Source organism: Papaver somniferum, chromosome 2, assembly GCF_003573695.1.
Source record: "Papaver somniferum cultivar HN1 chromosome 2, ASM357369v1, whole genome shotgun sequence".
In the NCBI taxonomy this organism is placed as follows: Eukaryota; Viridiplantae; Streptophyta; class Magnoliopsida; order Ranunculales; family Papaveraceae; genus Papaver; species Papaver somniferum.
Genome location: NC_039359.1, coordinates 17,438,762 through 17,465,986, shown reverse-complemented (window position 1 = coordinate 17,465,986; position 27,225 = coordinate 17,438,762). Strand labels below are relative to the sequence as shown.

At 36.0% G+C, this 27,225-nt stretch overlaps 2 protein-coding genes across 4 annotated transcripts; both read left to right on the top strand.

The window, feature by feature from the left end:
• The first annotated feature begins 5,337 nt into the window (after positions 1–5,337).
• Positions 5,338–9,674, top strand: LOC113347038. Of its 3 annotated transcripts, none has more exons than XM_026590614.1 (3): positions 5,338–5,489; positions 5,744–8,030; positions 9,209–9,674. In XM_026590614.1, the coding sequence occupies exons 1-2, from the start codon at positions 5,454–5,456 to the stop codon at positions 8,009–8,011; spliced, it is 2,304 nt and encodes a 767-aa protein (XP_026446399.1). In that variant the 5' UTR covers positions 5,338–5,453; the 3' UTR covers positions 8,012–8,030; positions 9,209–9,674. The 3 variants fall into 3 exon arrangements, with proteins under 3 accessions (XP_026446399.1, XP_026446398.1, XP_026446397.1); XM_026590613.1 differs by lacking the exon at positions 9,209–9,674 and adding an exon at positions 8,550–9,177; XM_026590612.1 differs by lacking the exon at positions 9,209–9,674 and having other exon boundaries at positions 5,744–8,389.
• An 11,752-nt stretch (positions 9,675–21,426) lies between these two features.
• LOC113347037 (CBL-interacting serine/threonine-protein kinase 1-like) lies at positions 21,427–26,064 on the top strand. The gene is made up of 13 exons (XM_026590611.1): positions 21,427–21,893; positions 21,984–22,046; positions 23,731–23,802; positions 23,930–24,037; positions 24,153–24,233; positions 24,349–24,402; positions 24,500–24,625; positions 24,727–24,939; positions 25,050–25,154; positions 25,252–25,368; positions 25,458–25,520; positions 25,594–25,668; positions 25,781–26,064. The coding sequence occupies exons 1-13, from the start codon at positions 21,717–21,719 to the stop codon at positions 25,859–25,861; spliced, it is 1,335 nt and encodes a 444-aa protein (XP_026446396.1). The 5' UTR covers positions 21,427–21,716; the 3' UTR covers positions 25,862–26,064.
• The last annotated feature ends 1,161 nt before the right edge of the window (positions 26,065–27,225 follow it).

The window sequence follows — 27,225 nt, the reverse complement described above, 5'->3', positions numbered from 1 at the left end:
ACTCGGATGGTACCAAAGACCAATGTCCGAATGTCAATCAAGTCTTATTCAACAAACAAGGTCGGATTTATAAACTATGATTGAACTACGCACAACCTGTGATATTTCAATTATATAAACAAATATAATGCGGAATAAATATAACACAAACGGTAGAAATTTTGTTAACGAGGAAACCGCAAATGCATAAAAAACCCGGGACCTAGCTCAGATTTGAACACCACATTGTATTAAGTCGCTAGAGACTCTATCCGATCACCCACAAATGCTGCTGATAACATCTAATTTCTTCAATTTCCCTCCAAAACAGTTTTACTTCTTGAGTGCTTGATGCACAAAGTGCATATACTCCAGTAAAAATCCACTAGAAAAAATTCAAAATATTTTGACAAAGAATTATAATTGAATAAAAATCCATCAAAGAATTGAGTACCTAAACTATAGAAGAATCCCAAATACATTATATATTGTTAGAGCATTGCTCGGTTGAACCTGCAAGTATTAGTATGTCAAGCTCGTTGTCGATGTTACTTGACCAAAAATATTCCTTGATTTATTGTCTACTAAAGCCAGTCTCAGACTAGGACTATATTCATGTAGTTGAGTATGAGAAATCACCAAATACCCTTGAAGGTTACAGATACATCGAAGAGAACTTCTTAAACAAAGGTATGCGAAGACTGACTATCCTATTTACTTATTATTCGTACAATTCTATCTTCCAAACAATATTGTATAACTTTAGCATATGATGAGTTACGTATAAAGTAAAAGTTTCGAGTTCAATCTTGTACTTTGATAATCTCGAAACACAAACTCAAACATTAGATGTTCATAGGATTTATCGCATTTGAGGTTGAGAATAATTTTATTGTTCAACAAATTATTATTGCGAAATCACATCCTAAAGACATTAAGTTGCATTAGAGTTCGCGAATTGAAAATGTTTTCACGATCGCTGAACAAAACTTGATGTTATTGAACTCCAAAATGCAACAGAGTTTGTGAAATTTACACATGCTTCTGAACTGGTGAACTGTGTACTTTTAGGTATGTTCCTAAACCACTCCAACTTCTCGAGTTCGGGAACAAAGTTTTTTTAGTTTGCGAATTGTACAAATATTGAGATTTACAGAACTCCAACATTGCTTGATGGTTCACGGACATATGGTTAACTCATGAGCTGCTGTTTTATACACGGACCTTAATTGATAAATTATGTGTATGGTTGTATGCACATTCTTCTTTGTATTACAAGGCAGACTTCTCATATGCTTACATGGTTTCTATTCTTTGGATTGTTATATATTGAGAAGTTCAAATTTTCTTGGGATCAAAATTCGTAAACATGGAAACTAATTCACGAACTTGCATTGAATGCAAGTGATAGTTGCTTGATCTTTAAGCAACTTAGCCTTATTCATCATTATAAATAGAGAACTTTGTGCAACTAAGATTCTCAATCCCAGCATGTTGTGCATCTTGTTGCTGCAAGACTTGTCCTCCAAAGACCTAGGTTTACCCAAGAAACATAATTAGGTACGACGTTAAATAATTTACTTGGGATTCATGAAGTCCACCCAATCTATCTTTTACCTGATTATCCAGAATCTTACCTTGATCATCGTAGTTCTTTTCTATTCTAAAGGTCGGTCTCTCCTGTTACACGACCGTCCAAGAACTATGTTTGAAAAATAATATTGATAAAAACAAGAAGAAGTTCTTCATCTCCGAATTTGTTAGATGAACAAGATTACGTTCTAAACTTGATTAAGATAAATCTTCTAAAGTAAAATCAATTAGGGATCTCTAAAACTTTTGAAAAGAGTAAATTTCCTAACTGTTTTGGTGTGCTTGATTATGTTTTTTAACCTGGAGATCCCTCAAAGCAAATAGATTTCCACCATCTTAATTAAAACATAATCGAAGAAAATCAAATATGTGCCATGTTGTAGGCATGGCATCAATAGTCTTCACGAAGGATTGTGGATCAACTCATAGGCATGTAAAGGACGTCAGTTAAGTAAATCAAATACATAGGGTGGGGAAGTTTTTCTTTCTTTCTTTCTTCGCAGCTTCTTCTTATAAAATAGGTTTAGACTTTAATATAACATTTAAAAAATCAAGTAAAGAAAGAAAGTGTTAAAGCACTGTTCGGTTGAACCCACCCAGCGTTGGTATGTCAAAGTTGGTTGTCATTTTTTTAATATCAAAACTCATAAGTCGCTTGATTAGATCACTAGAGTCAACTTTGTTAGGTTAGACTAGAAAGTCTAGAAATGTTTAGACATATGAGTATTACTCTGAAGACCTGAAGATTCCGAAGACGTATCGACAACGAAATTAACATCATACTTCAACTTGAGCTTAGTAATACATGACTTGACTTGTTTCCATTTCTATATTGTTTGCTTTCAAGTCGTTTCTGATTGAAAACATAACACACGAAGTTATATATGTGAAACTCTAGTATAATAGACTTGATCATCATATTGTGATCATAGTGTCAAGGAACAATATATCAATATATAATAAGCGCTTAATATTGGTATATTGATTTAAGAAGTATAATGCTTATCTTTTGAACTTCGTAATTGCGACATCGACATAATCTTTGTAACTCGTTACTAGATTGTCTAGTGAACGAACTTTGTAACTGCGACATCGATATAATTTTTGTAACTCGTTACTAGATTGTGTAGTGAACATAAGTTTGATTTCATACTTAGAAAACTATGTTTAATTACATAAGTTTAAGGAAGTAGACGTATGAACTTGTTTCATCGTCGAAAGAAAATCAAGAGGATGGTGGTCTCGGTTTTCATTAAAGATCTTATGTATGACCAATTCTAACTTATATAGGGAATCAGGTAGAACCGATCCTAGCTTATGTTGGAAGTCAAGGTAGAACCGATCCCTACCTATATTGGGAGCTAAGGTAGAACTGATCCTAACTTGATTTAGGTAGCATGGTAGAACTGGTCCCAATAAGAAAAATGGATTTTTATCAGTCACGTACACTTTAGGGTTTGTGTGATTTGGAAATTAGGTTTGCAAAATAGGAAAGTTATGTTTTGTTTTACCAGTAATCAAAATATATTTCTTGATATATATATTAGTTAATTGCTAGGTGATATTGAGTTTTTCATTGAAATTTCGGTTGTACATTTGGATATTGGTTGGAATTCATAAAACCGAGAATAGGTGCTTTATTGCATATCTTTTGAATATCTTCGGTTATGGAAATCCCTTGGTGTCCAAACTACCTTAGTCTATAAATAGTGAAGTTTGTTCTTCTTGCAAACTTATCCTGAGCCAGACAAACTTCATCTTCGATGTTTCTGGTGTAGCCGACTAATAGTATTCTCGTAATATATCTTGGAGAGGAGAGTAACCTAATTAGGCGAAATCTCTTACATTCGCTAGTTTAAAGACTTTTTTGAGATCAAGAAGAGTCTACTAGTACTATTGGTGGGAAAATAGAATCGTATTGTTGTTTTAGTTTTCAATTATTGATTTGATAGACTAACAGTTGTTAACTCTTAACTACAACTAGTTTGTTTATTCTTGAGAACCTTCTCTTCTGATATAAGGTCACTCAAACAAGATCAAGAACTTAACGTGACTTGTGATCATCCATTGTTAACAGACTCTGTTATGTGTGTAATTGATCATAAGTCAGGAATCAAGTTTGTTATTGTGCAGGTACATGGGACTATTGAAGATTGAAGACAAAAAGATTTTTCTTATTGGTTTTGTATCTCCGTGATTTGCTTCGTGCACAAACTTGATCGGCTGAGATCCGACTAGATCTGGTTTATCCTTTGATAGACTGATGGTTGATTAGTCGTATTTAGATCGACAAGCTATCATTTGGTGGTACTCTTCAGTATCCGAATATGTTAGTTCTATTTGACTCGATATGGTTGACTTGTTTAATCCAGATCTTGGAAGATCTAACCCGACAAAGGAGTTTTAATTAATTTTAAACAAGAAAAATCTTTGTCACACTCAGCATCATTATTCTGAATAACTTCTTGAGATAGAAGAGTGGTTACCAAACATATTAGTCCTTTACTGTTTGGAAGACGATCCAAAGGGTTGAGTGCTTATAGTATTCAGAGAGACTGAAGCAACTTAAGATAATGGACTCTATCTTAGGATTCACGTGCATTGGCCAGATTGGTTGAAAGCGCAGGGATATTGAGAAAACTATGTAACTTAGGGTAGTCTACTCGGTCTCAACTATACGAAGTTGGTAATGTCTTTGTATAGAAGCTTAATTCTGAGAGTATTCAAAACTGGACTAAGTCCCGGGGTTTTCTACATTTGCGGTTTCCTCGTTAAAAAAACTTGTCGTGTCATTTACTTTACTTCCGCATTATAATTATTTAGTTTTAATAAAGTAAATTACATTGTACGTTAATCGAAAGCACTTGATATTGATCGTGTAGTATATCGGTCTTGTTTTTTAACTATTATCAAGTGATTACCTTGGTGTTATATTATCTCGACTCTGTGCATAGACGATCACTCGAAAAGATTGTGTGTACGGGTTGGAGATCAGCTTATTACTAGGCTTCCGACTAATTTTTTATCAGATGACAACCCTTCTGATATGTAATTATTTTTTTATCTAAATTTTAGATAGATAGTTAGTTGTCCATATGTACATGAAGCGTACTATTTATAAAAGAGAGGAGAACGTATTGTGCATAAAGCTCAACAAGCAATCTGTAGAGCAACCACAGTTAACTAGGAACAAAGATGGATTGAAACACACCCCTTGTCAATTGAAAATTTTAGGCTAAGCCCTTGAAGAAAATCAAATATTTTCCTTTTCCGGCGTAGCGGGAGAAAATTATTATTCTCACACCAAAATTTAAAATTTCAAAATTTAGTATTACTTTTTTCATCAATTTCTAGCGTTCACTGGTCCAAAACTTCAATCCAAAACTTCAAATACACTTATACTACTTACTGCCAACTGTAGTGTCCCCAAGCAATACAACCGAGAGAGAGACTTTTTAGTTTGTACGGGATTCAGCCATAGCCAGAGGGACAAACAAAATGCCAAAGAAAAAATATTCCGAACGTGGGTGTAAAATGTAAATAACCAACTATTGGGTTAGCCCTTATACGAAACATGGTTTATCAAAGTCAAGGATGGTCAAAACAAACCCTAAAAGAAACTCTGCTCGTCTAAGGTTTATTTATAGATATGTTGTATTATTTAGGGACCTTCAATTAAAATACAGGAAACTTTGAATATATCAGGGGGGTTCTTAGAAATAAAAGATAGTTCAAGACATCTTGCGAAGGGGTTGTTAAATAAGAAGCAAATTATTGAGGGAGGTTTGGTAGAAACAATAACAAAACCCCCAAATTACCTCTACTCTCTTCTCTTGTTCTCTGGTTGATGATCTCCATACAAGAATCAAATAACTCTGTTAATGAGGAGTGACAAAGATCACGCTTTTCTCTCAAAGGTAATTCCTTTTTTTCATTCTTAACAATTTTAAGGTCTCAATTGAGAGAACATCAAGATTTATGTTTTTTTTTTTATTGTTTATTTGTGATTTTGTTGCATTTAGGGCTTTTATTTTTTGAGTGATTGGGGTTCATAATACTATGATTATGTAGATTTTCTCTGTGAATTGGACTTTAGCAAAATGGGTCTTCTCAGAACAGTGATTTCTACATGGAAATTACAGTTCTTTGATTTATTTATTTTTGTGTGTAGGTAATGGGGGATAAGAAACTTATAACTATATGTCAATCTGGGGGTGAGTTTGTGACAAATAAAGATGGTTCATTGTCATACAATGGCGGAGATGCTCATGCAATTGACATTGATAACGAAACTAGGTTTGATGATTTCATGTTGGAGGTTGCTGGAATGTGGAATTATAGTCCTGAGACTATGACTATGAAGTATATTCTTCCAGGTCATGGAAAAACACTTATTACGATTTCTAATGACAAAGATTTGCAACGTATGATCAACTTCCATCAGAGTTCAACCACGGCGGATATTTTTGTTATAACCAGAGATGTTATTCATCATGATGTGTCCAACATGCCTGCCAGTAGGTCAAGTAGGACAACCATATCAGAAGCTGTGGTTGCTATTGATGATACACCAGTTGATGGCATTATTATAAACTCAGTTGAACCAGATGCAGTATTTGATGTTCCTCTTGAAAGTATATCTCCAAATCAACCGCCAGCTATTGCTGTCACTGCTGCAAGTGCTGCCAAGCATCATAGAGCCGTAGAATGGGAAAACACTATCACTGGTGTTGACCAAAGGTTTACAAATGTTCATGAATTCCGTGAAGCATTGCGTAAATATTCTATTGCACACGGGTTTGCTTACAAATTCATTAAGAATGATAGTCACCGTGTAACTGTCAAATGCAAATCGGAAGGTTGTCCATGGAGGTTACATGCGTCGAGGTTGTCGACTACCCAGTTATTCTGTATTAAAAAGGTAAGTGGAGTGCATTCATGTGATGGGTCTATATTAACAAGTGGATATCAAGCTACAACGAACTGGGTGGCAGAAATTGTTAAGGAGAAACTGCGAGAATCGTCAAGCTACAAGCCGAAGGATATCGTTACTGATATTAAACGAGATTTTGGTATTGAGCTGAACTATTCGCAGGCTTGGCGTGCAAAAGAGATTGCCAGAGAGCAGCTTCAAGGGTCTTACAAAGAAGCATACAATCAGTTGCCATATTTCTGTGAGAAGATAAAGGAGACAAATCCAGGTAGTCATGCTACATATTCCACAAAGGAAGACTCGAGTTTTCATCGTCTGTTTGTTTCTTTCCATGCATCTTTGCAGGGTTTTGAACAAGGTTGCCGCCCTCTCCTTTTCCTCGACAGCACGTCTTTAAACTCTAAATACCAGGGAACTTTGTTGTCTGCAACTGCAGCTGATGGGGATGACGGTGTATTCCCAGTTGCATTTGCCATAGTAGACGCTGAGACCGATGATAACTGGCGTTGGTTTCTAGTAGAGCTGAGCTCTGCAGTTTCCACTTCTCAAATTACGTTTGTAGCAGATATGCAAAAGGGTTTAAGTGAATCAATACCTGAGGTATTTGTTGATGCTAAACACAGTTACTGCCTGCGGTATCTTACAGAGAGTTTCAAGAGAGATCTGAAGATGCAGTTTTCTAATGAAGTGAAACGTCTTTTGGTTGCTGATCTTCACTCTGCTGCTTATGCTACTAGATACGAAGAATTCCAAAGGAGCCATGAAAGTATCAAAGGAATTTCTCCTGAAGCATATAACTGGGTTCACCAAAATAAGCCTGAGCATTGGGCTAACGTGTTCTTTGAGGGTGCAAGGTATAACCATATGACAGCCAATTTCGGGGAAATGTTCTACCAATGGGTATCAGAGGCTCATGAATTACCAATAACACAGTTGGTTGATGTAATCCGGCGGAAGATGATGGAGTTGATATATACACGTCGGGTGGATTCCAATCAATGGGAGACTACACTAACTCCATCTGCAGAGCAAAAAATACGGAAAGAAACTGCGAAAGCACAATCTTTTCGTGTGGATTATGATGTGATATTTCCACCTAATAATAACAAGTTTGAGGTTCGTGGGGACTCTTACACTGAAAAAGTGGACATTGGGCAAAAATGGGATTGCAGTTGCAAAGGATGGAATTTAAGTGGATTGCCATGTTCCCATGCAATAGCTTGCATTTTGTACATTGGCAAACACCCGTATGCTTACTGCTCCAGATACTTCACTACTGAGACTTACCGAACAACCTATTCTCAGTCAATAAACCCTGTTCCAAATGAAGACATGCCTACCAAAATAGATTCGTCTGAAGGGGCAGTCCTGATAACCCCTCCTCCTGCTCGGCGTACACCTGGTCGACCAAAATCACAGCGGGCACAAGATCTGGACAAGCGGAAACTTCAGTGTAGTAACTGCAAGGGTTTTGGACACAATAAATCGACATGCAAATCCATCTAGAGATATTAGACTTCTGTAGGTATGTATGTTTTGTCGTCAATGCTTTGGCATGTTATAATATAATTAGCATCTGTGTGTACATTTCGAGCTTTTTTTCAACTAGAACATACCTTTGGCTCATTGCGTCGACACCCATATAAATGCTTTTTGGTACAACACATATATGTCACATTCTAACTTATATCGAAGTTGTTGGGGCATTTTTCTTGTATATTGTCCTGTTTCCTAGTGTGATCTATTTTTCCTGTGTGAGAGAGCATGGTTATAGGAAAAAGTGATGTGTCGTGATGTCCATTTCCTCTTCGAGTGTAGAATAGTAGCTCAGATTGATTATTGTGGTAATTACTAATTACTATAATTGTAAAGTCATTCACTATAGTTCTGCCTTGTTCTTTTATGATTCTTTAGCACTTTTAATGTGATAGAATCTGGAAACCGGACTAGCCGTACACAAAATGTCTAAAGTCTACTTTATTACTTACCAACAGAAAACTTAGAAGCACCATATAACTCTCATTTCCGACCATATTTTCGGAAGTTGGTCGATTATGCTTTGGGTTTGCAGATGATAATACTACATTTCGGAGGAAACTCCAGGGTACTACCTCCATGCAGCACGATGACTCAGGCACTCCATGTATGTATAACAACAGCACCTTGCCTGCTTCTATATTTGCACAGTACAATACATAATTGGAGCGGATGCTGCCTGCCTCGTGGGCCTAATCGTGAAGATAAGATGATGAACATGTTCAGCTACTGTTGGGTTGCTATTACATTTTTTCTTTCCCGAAAGTAATAAATTAATAATAGGATTCTGTGGCTTTTAGTATCTGCAAGAGTATGGCATGCACGGTGGCACAAACTACAGCTAGTTATATTGGATTTAGGGATCACTTTTCGTTGGAATGATTTGAGTTTAGTCTTGAAGAGCAGTCGTGGATTCATTTATCCTAGATGAGAATGTAGAAAGTTGTAGGAATTATTATTTAGAAGTGAAATAGCTGAACATGATTGAAACAGAGTCGAACTGTGGAGAATGATTAAAGATGCATAGAGTAAGTCATTTGTGGTTTACTTACTTGGAAGATTGACAGGTTAAATATAGTTGTCATTGGTTTTCTTAACAAGAATAATACAGGTGATTTTCATATGTTAATTGTATTATCCTTGTTTAAAATATAAATATCCTTGCAGAAATTCTAGTAAGCTGCCGAGCACATATCACGTTCTTCGTCGAGCCGACCGTGAATTTGTTTATGTAATTTTCAATTGTCAAATTTCAGAATAAACTTAAAATATTTGATCGGATCCAGTAATAAGATTGACTACTGGTGTTGTGAGTTGGTACTGGGTGGTTGGTACAGTATGTTGTTTTCCCATTTGGGCATCTCGAATGTCTTCCCATCTATCCTGTTTGGCTGATCAACTGAAGCATTCCCATATGAAAAGTGAGCAGTGGGATTGGCGCACCTTCTGTTCCTCGAGGAAAACGGGTTTAAACCCGCCAATATGTGCTGTGGCGTGTCCACACTTTTTGCATCTCCAGTTTTTGGTATCGATCATGCAGACCATTATGTACAGTACACATAACAAAAGAGATTAGGTGGAAGGTTTGAAAAATTGGAACTTCTACAATATCCGATTCTCAATAGTTTTTCTTTTTCTTTGTTATCATGAATATCAAAATACTGTATTTGGCTCTGTTTCTCCAGCATTTTAAAACAGTTATTGCATAGAGGGGGTGGGGGTGGGGGGCTGCTGGTCCAATAACTAATGGCCACAGGAATAGTGGTTACTAATATATTTTTTTGTGGTTTACTTTAGTTACAAGACACACAACAGGACAATGTTAATAAAAAACACAAACAAAAAGGTTGGACAAGGTCGTGTTTTCAACATCTCTAACTATTTTTGTTGCAGCCAGTAATGCTCTATATTAGCCAGTAGCCACAAACACATTCCAACGTTCACATGCAATGTTATGTTTCTCGCTCGCGAGTCACTCGTGAATGTGAGGTTTAAGAAGCGTACAAATGAAAAGCAATAAAGGGAAGTGTGATTCATGACTCGTTCACTATTGTACTGATTTCACTTTTACTAAAAATAAAATAGATATTATTATTATTTTGTTAGATTTATCGCACAGTCTTAGCGATCTCAGGAGTCAGGAGAGTGTCTCTTCATCTAAACATCATAAGTTTGATTGATTGATTGATTGATCTCAATAAACAACTGAAAAGGTGGAAAAAAAAACCTCCGATTTACCATGGTTGTCGACAACTTTTTCCAATTTAACTAGAACGGAAAATGGATTATTTGTCCAAATATTTTCAAAATATGGTTCAAATGGACGAGTAAAAAATAGTATGGGTGAAATGGACACCAAAAAAATTGCAAGGATGAAACTGGATTCATCCCGTCTTAAACTTAAAAAATAGCAAAGATGAAACTGGATGCATCCTGACGTAAATTAAAAATAAAAAAAAATATTTGAAAATAGGTAGGATAAACCTGTTTATATCCTGACTATTTTTATATTTTTGTCCATTTAAACAGTATCAAACTCTAAATGTCATTTTCACCCAAAATTTTTTGATTTTGTTCTTTTTAACCAATTTTGTGTAACTAGAGCGACAAATTTTCTTTTTATTTGTTAGTAATAGATAAATTATTAGGCTATCTTAAGTAGGGCCTGAAACCTTTTGAACAGGCAGTGCATCCGTAAACTATGTAGAAATAGCCCTTCTAGAAGCCAAGGTTACGTATGAAGAGGGAAGATTCGTTACATGATTGTTCTTGGTCTCGCACCAGCAGCTATCTCGAAATTTCGCATTTTCTGCAGCTGATATTTTTATAAAATCTTAATGATAAAACTATATATTCTTACACTAATCTATATATTCTTATATAAAAATAAAACTAACGCATTTCAAGACATCAAAGCTCGTTATTTATTGTTTTTCCATTTTGGTTGTAAATTTGGACGATTAGTTGTCTAATAGAATAGATGGTGGTATCTCGGATTTTTTTCTTTTTCAGTATGATTGTAGAGCATTGTAAGAAGAATAGAATGACAGACACTTGGCTTTGAATCATTATCATCTAATTTTATGTTTTTTATAAAACAAATAAATGATGCGAAAATGTGAGATGAGATGCCAATAACTACTACCAAGTACCAACGGGTCTTCCCTCACGTATGAATGCTACTAAACACCTCATGGCAGTAGAGCGTGAATCACATTCCTTTCTCCTTTAGCAAACAATCGTGCATCAGCGTACGTAAAAACGTGCACTTTTAAATTAAAAAAGCATCCCAGAGCTTTCAATCTACAAAGGTCATTTCCATTTTTCCTAATGACATTTTCAAATTATAACTTCACTTCAGTGTTGGCATCCTAATAGTAGTTTCACTGATGACTTCACATTCTCTTTCTTCTTGTTGTTGTGTCGCATTCCTCGGTGCTGATTTTGTCAAAAGTCTTGTTCATCTAGTTATCTTTCCTTCTTTATGTCTAAGCATTTCATGTACACATTTCTACCCGAAGGCTTGGCATATGTTGGTATACTCTTATACGGTGGAGTGTATTTTTGGTGGATTCGGCTGAACCACTGATCCATAAGTCAAACACTATAATTAATTTGGCAGAGGCAAAACGCTAGCCAGCTTCCTGATTACATAATGCATAGACTTTCTCCAGTCTTAAAATAGTGGACCTTTTGTCGGTCGTCAGTGTAAAATCATTGTATGGGTGATTTTATCCTAGATGGAAACTTGTCAACACCAAATATTTTATCGGTAATTTTTCGTCTTTCGTTTCTGATTTTATATTTTATTTATTTTTAATATCAAAACAAATGAATTTATATTTTTAATAAATTAATAAATTATGAACCATTAATTTAAATTAAGGACTATTATTTTCAATAAGTTAATAACTTATGAACTATTGAAAGGGTGTTGGAGCTCAACAACTTCCGAGACTCCCATTCAATTTCGTATATAATGATTCTTCTCGGTTAATCATGTGAATAATTTATATTTAATTTAAAAAGAAAAAAAAGTTTAAGACAAATGATGTTTTTTTTTGATGTTTTTTTTGATGTTTTTTAGATATAATATAATACTAATATATATATATATATTTTAAGAATGGTGATGTATATAACTCTATGAAATATAAGTAACTTGAAAGACATGTATCACTTCTTAAAGCACTTGGTCTAGGGAGCAGTAACTTCTCCGCATTAAGGTAACTTTCCCCAAAAAAAGAGGCTATTAGGGTATTATCATATGGTGATTTGCAAAATAGAAAATTTGGTCATCCAGGTGGTTGGGTAAACGAGCTTTTACACTATGGGAAAATGAACTTGGCAGCTGAAGAAGAAGCGTGCGACTGAAGGTCGGACACTGGTGACAATGAAATGCTTTTCGCTTTTGGTCAAAGATATCAACAAATGATACGAAGCGCCCGAAATTTTGTTGTTCATTCTTACTACAGTATCACTGAGTTTGGAGATCATGAGGTATAAGTTATTCTTGATTATTCACTCTAAAGAGTTATTTTTTTCACCCCCGATAATGAACAAAGATGTTTGATGTTTTGGAGAAAGGATACTTTTCCAGTTAGATAATACTTTTGCAAGGACGGTTAACCCCCAAAGCAAATGCAAGTCAATGGAAAAGATTTTGACAGGTCGCAACAGATGCCATAGAAGAGGTTTGAATTAAGCGTTCAAATGAATATTACTGAAACACAGTATCTCTGGCAATTGACATTTCTAACATGCACATTTGGGGATTTGATTTCCCAGGGTTAGCTAATACGGCTCATCATAAGTTTATCATTCCTAACCATCCGCCTACAGAAGAACCATGTTGTATGACCTATCCCACATATGAAAGTTCCCCATCATCTTCATCAAATATGTATGAAATACATTGGGGATTGCCAAGTATAACTTCACAAGGCGAGACAACCACGATCCCAATAATTTCGACAGCTGTGGAACATACTTATCCTTATTACAATGTGGATACCCAAAGACCAATAAAAAACAGAGCTTAACAACTTGTATTGGTTAAATCAACAAATAACCACTTTGCACTTGCAGATCGTTTGAAAATGGCTGACAGATACCATGTCTGTATATACAAGTGCCAAAAACTGCTCCACAAACTCTGCCTATTTCCTATCATCGAGTAATTCAACCAGATCCGAGACGCTTTCCCGCATCATTTCCGAACTGGAACGAAACTTATCATTTCCGAACTAGAAGCAGAACGAAAATTATCATCCCGCTGCACCACGGGCAACCTCTTCTACGTCTCTAACAACTACTACTTCTGGTTTATAACCACCCAATTTTTCTTTTCAACAATTACGGAAGTATAAGTGAATTCTCAAGTTTGTTGGAAAGTGGGAGTATTTCGCGCCTTAAAACATGGAAACAAGGTGAAGAAAGCAATGATGGACGACATTAGAAGACTTGTAACTTTTATATTTGCTAATAATGTAATTCTAAATTTAATGAATGAAAAATATTGCTTTCTGTTGAGATCAAGAGACGTGTGCTTTAAATTAAGCATCACATTTACTTCTAGTTAGAAGCAACCATTCAGTTTATTAATAATTGACCAATCAAAAAACTTATAATTGACCACTCATCGAGATGTACTTGGTGGAATAACATCCAAAAAAAATGGTTGAATTTGTTTAACATCTTAAGGATTTCGAAACAACCTTCGAAACGGAATACTACCCTTTTTCATCTTAATTTTCCATTCTTCTATATATTTTCTTTCCAACTCAGCATCAGTATTAGCCTTCACTCTAAGTCGATTGACTTGCATGGCTAAAGCTACAAATTCACTTACTTCTTTGCTAATTATCTCAAAACGAGATTGCAGGTCACATGTAAGACGACGAATCGGTTTACATGCGTCACTGCAGAACTTTTCGTAAATATTGTTTGTGGGTAAAAACTGTTTCTGCCGGTTTTGGTAAATTTTGGGTGTGTGGATGAGAAACGAGTCGGTACCTTAAACAAATGCACTGCACGGGAGTACTTTAGATTCGAGAGATCAATCAGTACAATCCTGGACTAAACCAAGAAATGGTCGTTCCAGTCTTGATTCAGTCACAAAGTTAAGGAGATGGGTTGGTCTTAGGGAGGGAAGCGAAGGTGTTGAGACCATAATGGTTAATTCTGAAGGTGTGGCTATTTTATGACTTGTTTCAGAATTTGGAACTGGCTTGCACAATGTAATTTATCAGTTCTTTGGTGTTTTCTGAATACTGTGTTGTTGTTAACCAAAACTCTGTTGTTTGGTCGAAATAGGTGAAACCTATCTACACAAGTCGTAACTGAATGCACCCTGGTCTCCTAGGAAGTGGGAGTTGTTGAGTGATGGAGAAGTGGGGTAATGTGTAAATGCCAGAAGCCACGTTCCCACTATGAAGGAAACAGGTTTGTTTACACCCACTACTTCTTGCCGCCACTAACTGCCCTGTTTTCCTGACACTTTCTTATGATGGACGTGTTGCACGCCACACGCTGTAAACTGCCAGACGAATACCCTGATGAGCATCCCCCAGTTTGTGACATGTTTGATGTCTCGAGTATGGAAAAGTGTAACAGATTGTTGAGTGCGTCTTGTGCACAAGACCTGGATACTCTGATTAATTGTACGCTAACTAAGTAGCAGATAGCCATGTATGGCGAGTCAAAGTCAGGAGACTTGCTGCAAGAGAATAGCGTGTGATGCTATTAGGCTTTCCGGTCGCCTAAAACTTGCCATATGCCTGTCATTTATGTGGCGAATTTGGACGGCTGGGATTGTAATTCATATGAGAGGATGGCCATTGATTATGGACGCATTCCGTTGGCATCTTTTAATAGCATAGTAAAGCCATTGGCACATGCCAGTGACATGGTGGCATGGCCAAAGCTAGGATTTGGCGCCGCGGCCAAAATTAGGGCTTGACGGCATGGTCAAGGCTAGAATTTGGCGTTGTGGCCAAAATTAGGGCTTGGAGGCATGGCCAAGCTAGGATTTGGCGCCGTAGCTAAAGTTGGGGCTTGGCGGAATGGCCAAGATAGGATTTGGCGTCGTGGCCAAAATTAGGGATTGGCGACATGTGCAAGGCTAGGATTCGGCGCCGTGGCAAAGGCTAGGATTTGGCATATTGGTGTTAGACCCAAATATGGCTTCGACAACATTGGCTCCAGTTGCCATATCAAACTTAATGCCTTAGGGAGCATTACTTGGCTTGGTTGGCGTGACAACCTTGGCTAAATTAGGGTTCGGCTTATCGAAACCCTAATTAGCGCGTGTGGCATGTGGCCGTGGCACAGTGTCGTTTTTTGTGCAAATGGAGCCATGGCCATGCCAAAGGAATCATGGCAGAGCCATAACACGGGGATGGCCATAGGATCAAGGGCGGCTATGAGTGACCATAGCATGGAGCCACTTTTAGGGTTTCCTGGGTTCCACATGGCTCGTGGCATATTGTGGGGCCCAAAGCGGTGTAATTTGGGCCACAACTGAAAATTAGGGTTTTGGTTAATGCGCCTAAAACAAAGTCGTGTTTCTGACTAGAAAACCCTAATTTAAGCACGTCATGACGTTGTCCACGAACATGAGGTACGTTAGCCCGTAAGCGCGCTATTTACGGCAAGTTGGCCTTTTTGGCATGCTGCCACAAAGTGGCACGTTTGGCGTGGCGGAGTGGCATGTTGGCATGCCGTTCAGCTCATTGGCGCAACATAGCACGTTTGGCATGTTGACGCGGTTTTGGAAAGCCAATTGGCTTTGTGATCATCTGGCGCAATTTTCCTCTTTCAACATTGCGGAAAGTTTAGAGCAACCTGATTGGTTAATATAGAAGAGGTCGGCCAAGCATGGGCGTGGCCACACTTCCAGCGCGCGTGGCGAATTTAAAGCGACCTGATTGGTCGATGGGAAATAGGGCCGACAAGTATGGGCCCAACCACAACTTATGTGCGTGTGCGGGTTTAAGGCGACCTGATTGGTCAACGGGAAACATGGGCCGGTCGGGCAACATGGGGTGTGGCCACTTGCAAGTGGCGCCGGTTGGCCTATGACATGGACACACCTCCCTTTGTTGCTGCTCCTATTCCGCGACTCCTTTTATTCCTTGTTTTCTGATTTTGGGTAGGATTGTGCACCTAATAATCCATGGCGGATTAATTGCCTAGTTCGCCTAAGCTTAATTTCGACCGGAGGGGTCTAGTATACTGCGCAGGGCGCAAAATCCTAATTTTTGCAAATTAGTCAGGGTAATATATGAATCTTGTGAATTATCACAAAATTAATTGAATTCTATGTGTTGACACAAAGTTCTTCAAGTTTATTTCCAGAGAGCAGTATGCTTTCCGATTTGAGTACTTTTATGCAAGGACCTTAACCTTGATACTTGGAAATTCGTGCTACTCTGCTGCGAGTGAACACAAATTTTCATGCCATATCAATATTAAGGGTTCAGCCGGGGAACATAGCTAGGAAAAATACTTAGCAGGCTCCGACATTAGTGAGTAATGCAGCTAGGAGCTTATATACTCATTAGGCTCTGTACTAGTGAACAATTCTTGAGTTTCAATATATATGAAGAGAGACATAGGCACTCATTAGATTTTGATATATTCTCCAAATTCTCTGCGGAATATAGACATATCAATGTCTACTACATCTGATGTCGGGTCAGGTAGATAGGCTTTTACAGTTTTCGCCCTATACTAAAAACCACCATCAACAAATACTCTTCCAGAAATTTACACTTGGTGTTTGTGCTCAACAAACTATATTTATAACACATAATTTTTGCAAGAGACAAAATCTTTTTCTCGAGTATACTAGACTCGACGAACTAACAAGGGTCGAGATATCTTTCAAAAACTTATAATAAATTCAAAGATATTCATTGGATCTATCCATTGAGTGGCGGAATGTTGGCCGCGCATCTGAAGGTTAGATGCCCCCGATTGAAGATAAACCACTCAGCCAACGTTCATACCTTCTACGTAACGTGAAGCGCATGGCTCTTCGTTACGTTGTGGTCAAATAATAAATTTTCCCGTTTGTCTATTCGTTTTTCAAATTTGTTCATCCCATAGTGGAAGTAAAATGGGAAAACCTAAGACTTGCTCGTCCAATATATAGGAATGACCCTTATAAGAGGAACTAAAAGTTACTACTCCAAAATCCTATGTTTAATTCGGGGATTTGAAGTAGAACTCGAAAGTTTTTACTATCCAACGATTGGGATGATATCATCTTTGATATTAAGGATTTTGTAAAGCCTAGATAGAACCTCAGTCAGTTATTTGGGATAAATAATGCTCTCAGCAAAGAATGTTATTTTATTGCTTTTTCTTCATAAAGCGGTAGATGCTCTCTGGTTTAGTGAAGATTGTCACTACTTTACTCCCTTATTACTCTTCTACTACTTCATTTTGAAATGAATTGAGTGTCCTATTATTCCCATACTGTTCCAATAATTATTATATATAAATTATCGAAATATAAAAAAATTGTTGTTTTATTTTTGACTTAAAAACGATATTTTTTTTGTGCAAGCTGAGAAATGATCAATTTTTATGAGCCGAAGGTGATAACATTTTGATGTCTACTAATTTGAGGGATATTTACCTAATAACTGAGTCTAGATTATTGAGAAAATACAGCTCCGAAATCCCACCACAGAGATTAACATAGAGGTGATCTTTACCCACCGTGAGTTCTATGTTTGTTGTCTCTTCCGGGAGGTACCTCAGGATTTCATTCTAAAATAGTTTACTATTGTTAACTAATAAATATTATAATTTCATTTTTTAATAAAGTTTATGCTAAACGATTTGACAAAACGCTCATACTCGGTCAATTAGTCGTGCTTAACGATTAAATTAAACAATCATATCTTTCTCGAGGTCACAGCTAAATGAACAAAAAGGTAATAATAAAATACCGACCAATAAGAATTCTAGAATTGGTAAGTTTATGGTCCGATTTTTCGGTTCGGTTTTCCGTGGTATTGTCACCTACATTCACTCAATTGATTCTTTAGTATCTAAGGTTCTTGCCGAACATGGTACCGCTTCCGTTTCACCTTGTTTCCCTCCCGTAAAAAAGAAAAAGGGACAAACATTTGACGAGTTTGAAACTTTTTTCTTTTTAAGCATGCATTCATTAAAGAATTAGATAACGATTACATGAGGGTATACGGTACCCATATGATTGTTTAGAACAATTTGATTGAGAAAATTTGGGATTGCCTGGTTCCATATTTTTATCGGTAGATTTCCAATTTGACTTATATTTGTTGCGTGATTGGCTAGGCCATATGCCGTCTGGTTTCATTCTCTATAGTTATGTTGGATATCACAGTGTGGTATTTGGCGTATTCTCTTTTTTATTTCATCGACTATTTCTGATATGTACCAATACGGTACAATAGAAAAGCCAACGAAGCGAAATAAATTTTCTGTGTTTGTCTCGAAAATAATTTCTGGCCATTGCCTTTTCATGGCAGCTCTAAATGCCAGTAGTATAGCCCTAGCTTCACCGGTTGAAGCAGTCATAATTCCTAATGGATGGATTATGTTATTCACAGAAAGATTAGGATAAACGCCTGCTATGTTTGAAAACCATTTTAAAGACTTACATGCACTAAATTGCTCGTAGTTGATGTTATAAGTTTTTAACCAGAGGTTGGACATCCTTACGCAGTTAAATGTGATGTTCATGCTTTTCCTGGCTGCAACTAAATTCTCCATCGATTTATATGTTTGATGATGAATCCAGCTGAATACTTCAATGAAATATTATGCCCTTGTATAATTGCGGTATATCTTCCTACATTATTGTAGCAATTCTGTTATATTAGAAAAGAGAGGTCGGTTAACAATAACAGAAAAAAGAAGAACGGTTAGATATTTTGTATAGTCACCATGTGATTGGTTATGCGGCGTATGCCGATAGAGAGTTTATAGACTGCTAGTTGGTATTTGCTGGATGGTGAGATTTGTAGACCCCACTTATCACCGTCTATGACCCCCAACTTAAGTAACCATCCTCCACGTGATTGGGTCTCAGACAACATCCACCATTCAAGAGAACGTCGTAACCACTATTCTGAACAGTCATTTTCCACCTCATTAATATAACAGTCTTTAACAAATCCGCCGTTCATCTTGCGCCAAATTCTGCTTTTCCCGGTCTTTTTATGGTTTCGAAAATGTTCTTTGATTTTATCGATGAACTTGAAACTCACATCACTGGTGGCTAGTGCCGTCGTCCCAAAATTTTACCACTGTACTGCTTGTTATGGACCACTTAGTAACAAAATCTCCCCCACACAAAGTAAGGCAATGACTGTGTAGATACATCTCCGACTTGAGCTCATTTTGAGCTTGCTTTGTAACAGAAACGGGTCTAACTTTTAGCTGTATACGGGTTTGCTGGTCTCGCACCGGTACTATGAGATTTCAAATGAACGAACCGTGGTTTTTATACAAAAAATACAAATATTAGGGATATTAACGGAATTGCAGTAAAACAATTAACAAATGTTTTTTCACCAGTTCCATCCGATATAAAGGCTTTACCATCTTAAACTAAATCAACGGATATGATATGATATGAATGCTTCTATCCTATGGACCAAAAGTTCGTCTCCTCCCTTGCTGTAGTGTAGACATACTTTTCTTCGTGTGCAAATTTGCATTTTTCAATGAAACACTAAATTATTGGTTTACGCTATAGAAATGTCGTAATTTGTGATATTTTAAAGTGTTCATTTGTGGGATAACCCACATTGCGTGTGATGCTTTCGATCTTATCTGATTTTTTCAATCTTCTCGAAATCAAAAAATATATTGTAGTTGACGCTTCAATATTAGAAAATAACCCTACAATTGTGGTGGGATATAAATATTTAATATTGCTTATTTTTTGTGTTTATATTTAAGCTTAATCTTCCCCATATCTTGGGAATATCCCACTTTTTAGAATATTTTTATGCTATGGATATGGCTTAGCTGAATTTATTTTTTCGCTACATTTATTTTTTTGATTAGCAATTTTATTTGTATAATACTTCTTCCGTCCTAGTTTATTTGTCAAAAATGTACTTTTTTTAACAAAAATGTACCAAAAAATTACTATATTTCCCACTAAAACTATCTAATTATCAAGAAAGAAATAAAAACTAGGATACAAAAACTTGTATATTAAACACCAAATTGGTTAAAAATACCAAAATCAACAATTTCTGGGTGAAATGGACAGTTAGATTTTGATACTGTTTAAATGGACAAAAATGTAAAAATAGACATGATGTAACCAGTTTCATCTTGCCCATTTTCAAATATTTTTAATTTACACAGGATGTATCCAGTTTCATCCTTGCTATTTTTTAAATTTAAGCTAGGATGAAACTGGTTTCATCCTTACTATTTATTTTTTTGGCCATTTCACCCAAACTATTTTTTACTCGTCCATTTGAACCGTGATTTAAAAATATTTGGACAATTGACCCATTTTTCGTATATTAAACAAGTGATTTGAAAGATTGTTGGTGTATCTGGAAATAATTTGAATTTGTTTCAAGTTTTTACAAAATCCTATTTTGACAAGTAAACTAGGACGGAGGGAGTAGTACACAATTTCCCTGCTCTCCCTTTTCCTCACTTATTTTTCTTCGAAAATTTTAATTGGAATTGTTATAAATAATTTAAGTATTACATTTGGAATTTCTTTGCAATGATGAGGCCTCTGGCTGGCCTTATACAATGTTAATGTGGCGTATTGGGTGTAACTCAATACTTTTGTTTTGTATCCAATTGACTTGGATTTCCTTGCACATTAATCAAATCGATAGCTTATCGATTTGGTTGAAAGAGTCTTGCCAAAAATTTCTCGAGAAAAATTGATAGACCAATATTCATTTTCTTGATTAATAAAATAAAATCGATAGCTTATCAATCCCCGAAAGAGTGTTATTTGTTGACACATCTCGATCCCTAGACGGACTGCCAATATTTCATTATTTTCATCTGCAAATTGCGGAGTAGTTGGCCATGTGCATTCGTTATACACGAGATTTGACTTGGTTAAAGTTCCACAAATTACCAACTAAAAACGTACGTCGAATACAAACAGGGCTAGGAACGCCTAACGTAAGAGTCTAACTACGATACATCTTAGGATTCTCGGTTTTACGCGTACGGTTTAAAATATACTAAACAGGAATCGATTTCCATGTGGGTTTTCCATTCCAACTCTTACCAATTACACGTATTTGTTGGGTTAAAATAAAAAAATAGTCCAAGTTTCTTGTAGGGTGGTGACTCCATATACTTTCAAGGACATCGTATAAAAGGGAGAGAGGGTGGGATACAAGAGAAGGAGTAGAACTAGAAGTAGAAGATCATAATCAGCATAATTTCTTCATAAACACAAAGCAGTTTCGTCGGTTTCACAAAACAGATTGAGTTACAAACATAGATAGATTTGAGATATAAATATAGATTTTGTGAGAATTGCTAAAAACATACAGTAGAGAGATAGAAATTTTGAGGGAAACGGATAAAGAAGAAAAAAACAGAGGATAATTAATACAGTTTTCATATTTTTAAAGAGACAGAGAGAAAGAAAACAGAGGAAGAAGAGAGTATTTTGATGGTGAAAGAAGTGGAGAAATTGGGAATGCGACTAGGAAAATACGAGCTTGGTAAAACACTTGGTGAAGGGAATTTTGCAAAAGTTAAATACGCTCAGAATCTTGAATCTGGACAGATTTTTGCAGTCAAGATTTTGGAGAAGAAGAAAATCATTAACCTCAAAGTTAACGATCAGGTATCAAAAATCATTTCTGGGTTTGTTTCAAAAAGATCAAGATTATCCCTGTATGTCTATTATTGATGGTTTGATTTTTCGTTTGTTCAGATTAAGAATGAGATTGGAACACTGAAACTGTTGAAGCATCCAAATGTTGTCAGATTACATGAAGTAAGTTCAGATTCTTTTCTTCATCTGCAAAATTTTTGTTAATCACGTCCGTTGATTTTCTCGCCAACTCGCAATATTATTTTCGGTTTCATTTTGGGAAATTTTCGCAGCAAAATTCCCTGAATCTAACTGAAGTTTCTAAATTTAGTCCTGAAATTATCAACAATGGGGGCTGTATAAGATTAGATTTTCCAGGCAGTGTTGTTTAATTCTGACTCCTTCACGTATAATATGAATCATGTAAAAGTACCATTAGCATCATCCATGCTGTAAAATTAACACTATTTTTAGAGTACTTTATCAGAAAATTATTTGAGCTTTTTTCCCAAGTGGCATTTTGCTTAGGTGGTGCTAGTGTTTAATGACGAGGTTTGTGTACCTGGCTATGAGCTAAATTAAAAGGGTTGATAGGTTGGAACTTGTAATTAACCATGGTGTTTTTGCTTTTTTAATCAGTAAAGAATTTGGTGTTAAGCTAGCGAGTTTCAAACTCTGGTCACCGATATCTAATGATTTTATTACAGTATTGTAATGATATCGGCGGTCATTAGTACCACTGTAGTGACGTGACATCAGTTGGAGTCTTGATTGTGGGAGTCTAATAAAATTTCATTAACCGAGTTGAGCGGTGCTAGTTTCCAAGTAGATTGATTTTGCAAGGTTACTAAGCTTGGAACGACTTGGGTTTAAGGTACTTTTAGGTTAAGCCAGCTTGCTTCGTCAGCTGGATAAGATTACAAGAACGGTCAATGTTGTTGTCCAACTAGCTTCACTCTTTAATGATGACAAGGCTTATTGCCACTTGCCCATAAACCACTCAATCTCAATATTTTATTTCTAACTGAATATTTTCCTTGAAAAAAGACCAGATTCTAAAATCCTTTAGACTAATATTTTTTTTATGAAAAGGTAAATAAAATAAATATTTTGTCCACCTTCTGTGGAACAAGAGGCTATATTTTATACCCACTTCATACCTATAACTGGATGAAAATTCAGTTTCATATCACCCACTAGATATACTGTTTTGTTTTGGCTCTTGTTTTCTTCACCAAATTTATAATAACCATTCAAAACGGTGAAGCAACAATCATAGATAAGGTTAGGGTTCCATTTGATTTGACACTATGAGCCATTTGGCCTCTTTACTTGCACACAAGAGCCTATTTAGCACTGTTGAGAAGGTATGGCCATATTAAATGGAGTTTGTCTCTCTTTTGGACATATCCTATCAAATCAGTCACCAAGATGATTGGAGTATGGAGTTTGTGTATTCAATTTTAACTCAATAATTGTAAAGTTTGTGTTTGTTATTTATTGGTCCTACTTTTAATGTCTAGTAGCGGCAGTTTTCCTCATGGATGGTTACACTTACAAACTACAACTATCTTCATGTATGGGACTATGGGGGACCTTGCATATTCAATTTCCTATCTACTAGCTAGCCCCATTCAAGTATAAAACAATTTGTGGCATACGGAGCAGCACCTCTGGTTTGCCCTGGTCCATTTTGGGTTTTATCAGTGTCCCGCCAAATGAATGATCTTTAGATTTTTGCCTCGTTTTTTAAGTTTTTATTGTTTCAATTGAATGCCCATATCTAGATTTTGATTGTTGAGAAATCAATTTTTTTTCTCTAATGGTAATTAGAAGTAGTAATATCTAATCAATTGGTAAACTGCAGGTCTTAGCAAGTAAGACAAAGATATACATGGTACTTGAATATGTGGGAGGAGGTGAATTGTTTGACAGAATTGTAAGTAATTTCTGTCACCCTAGTTTTAGTGGTAAATAAATTTTACTGATTAACCCTTCAGTAAGAAATCATTTCTACCTTTTGAAGTGTTACTAATAAGCTTGTAAATATTTTTTTTCCCGTATAGGCAACAAAAGGGAGGGTTTCGGAAGCTGTTGGTCGACAGCTCTTCCAACAGTTGATTGATGGTGTGAGTTACTGTCATAGTAAAGGTGTTTACCATAGAGATCTTAAGGTAATTTGTTTTACCTACATTCAGATTTTCAATTTACCCTCTGAAGTAATATATCTTATTCCCATTTGAAGTAAAGATGTACATACTCACTTAGACTTCTTGTTTTCGTTTACAGTTGGAGAATGTTCTTGTTGATGTAAAAGGAAACGTAAAGATAACAGATTTTGGTCTAAGTGCTTTGCCTAAACATTTTCGGGTACATAATAAAACCCTGCTCAACCCTTATTCGAACACACTGGTTAACAATTGTATTTTGTTTATATAACATTTTATACGTGTTTGACATTGTTTACTGTTACCTCCATTTTCAGGAAGATGGACTATTGCATACAACGTGTGGAAGTCCCAACTATGTTGCTCCAGAGGTAACAACATGAAAACTTTGAGCTACTTGTATTTCTCTATGCAATGCTTGATTACTTTGCTAGGATTCTTTTCTCAATTTGTAAACATATATTTCAGATTCTTGCTAATAGAGGATATGACGGTGCAACATCTGATGTGTGGTCATGTGGTGTCATTTTATATGTTACTCTTTGTGGGTATCTACCTTTTGACGATCGAAATCTAGCAGTTCTATATCAGAAGGTATTGAATTATATTCTGTACAATGATAGCTCTCACTCAGTATGTGCTATTTTGTTAACTGAAATCAGCTAACTTCCATATCTATCTTGTTAATGGTTCAGATATTTAAAGGGGAAACTCAAATGCCCAAATGGCTTTCAGATGGAGCAAAAAGCTTATTAAGAAGAATTCTTGATCCTAATCCAGTTACCCGAATAACAATTGCTGAAATCAAAGAACATGAATGGTTTATCCAAGATCACATTCCTGCTATTCCCTTGGACGAAGAAGAAAATATTAACGTCGATGCTGAGGCCTTCTCAATAAAAGTAGCGGTACGGATTTGTCCATCGCATAGTCTAGTATCTTTTCTTGAGTGCATCTTCTGTAGACTTCTTTTCTTATTATATTATGTCAAACTGATTGGTTTCCCTTCCAATTGAAGCAAATGGACAAGGATAAACAGCCAGGTTCACCAACCCAAATCAATGCCTTTCAGTTAATTGGAATGTCTTCATGCTTGGATCTTTCGGGCTTTTTTGAGAAAGAGGTAGGACATTTGCCTTTTCTATCTTGTGGACTGTGCATGAGCACGTCTGAGTGGTACTAAGAAGCAAAATTGACATGCATTTTCATATGAATTACAGGATGCTTCAGAGAGGAAGATTAGGTTCACTTCCAATTATGGCTCCAAAGATCTACTAGAAAAAATCGAGGATATTGTAACGAAAATGGGATTTCAAGTACAAAAAAGAAATGGAAAGGTAACTTCATCATAACTTGCATGTTTTGAACATTACAAAATATTTCAGTGAATAATGAAATAATTTGCTAGTGAAATATCGTTATGCAGTTAAAAGTGTCGCAAGAACATAAAGGCCAGAAGAACCATACTAGCCTTTCCGTGGCAGCAGAGGTACGTAGTTATCTGTCATCTGATTTTTTTTTTACAGGAAAGATATTTTGAGATTCTAATTTTGTCTTTACAGATGTTTGAGATCAGTCCATCTCTTCATGTCGTAGAATTAAGTAAATCGCATGGAGATTCGTCATTATACAGACAGGTATTGACATTGTTACTTTGTTAGTAGTGCTTAAATTCTCAGAATTTGGAGTTGGTAAAATTATTAGAACGTTATATCATTAATATTAACAACCACGATGATGGTGATGCAGATGTGCACAAAACTATCGAATGATCTCGGAATTGCTGAAAGCAAAACCCAGCTTATGTCCCAAGACGTATTCAAAAGCTAGGGGTTGTTCAGATCAAGCTCATTGTAGGCAGGAATATGTGTATAGATTTTTATGTTAGTTTTTATCCAATTTTTTGTTGCGACTAGAAGAAGGAAAGAAGTAATAGATACCATCCGCTCTTGATTCAAGATGATGTACATGTACATAATATTGATATTTATATGAAAAAAAGAAGAAGCTACAATAGTGTAGCTATTCAATCACATACAAAGTCTACCTTATTAGAGTTACAACTTACAAGCATTTCAATAATAACAACTCTGTACCTCCTATTGTCCATGTTAATCCAAAAGATTCGGTCATCATGAGTTAGTCTCAAATGAGACTGAATCCGCGGATTATCAGTGACTTTTTGCAATATATTTCTGTTTTCAATAACAAAACACTTACAAGCATTTAAACAGGAGTTAAAATTGGCAAACGGACCCTTGACCCATGAACGGAAACACATCTTCTTCATATTTTCTTTCAATTTTTCATCGTTTGTAACAGAAAAATAGTATAAAATGATTGTTCTTCGTCGGCACCGCGCCCCAGTACAACATATCTCAAAAGACCATCAAGCAGAGAGCCTGCAAGAATACAATAAGAGCCCAGCTACGGAAGCGGGATTGAGAGTCTAGGGCTAAAACATCACTATGGGCTAAACATTAAATTTCTTGGGGGCCTTTTTTTTGAACCAGTTTTTGGGCAGTACTCCATTTTGGGGGGACTATTAAGTGATAAGAACATCTATCCTACATTTTTAAGGGGTGTCCTAAAGATTAGAGAGGACGAATATTTCCTCACCCTAATTAAGATTATAACTAATCCTAATAACTCATTAATCTAAACACTACCCACTAATCTAATCTACTATATAAAAACCTAAATAACCCAACTGATTAATTTCGTTTCAAAAATAAAACCATTTATCTTCTTTTCATGTTCTTCTTTTTTTCTTCTTCCTCGTAGACATCGTCGTTAATCGTCGATTGGAAAAATCTTCATCGTCGATTAATCAATCGTTTATAAACAATGCGTTCCAAGCAGACTCCAAGAATTCCAGGATTGAGTCAGGGACTCGCACATATAGCGAATCTCCCAAATCAATTTCAAATTGATGAAAAAAGAAGTCTGTTTCGAGTAAAATGCAAATCCACTGGTAATTTCTTTAATACCCATTCCTTTTAATTTGTTTTTATTTTGTTAAAGAAATCGATCAAAAATCATTAAAACTCATTGAAGAGAGTAGTTACAATAAATATTTCAGCTAGGAGAATTTTGGTCAAACCCTAGATTTGGTAACAGAACTTCTAAAAATAAGAACACTTCGGTGAAGTAGGATAATGTCTGGTAACCTAACTACATAGTTCGGTAAGCTC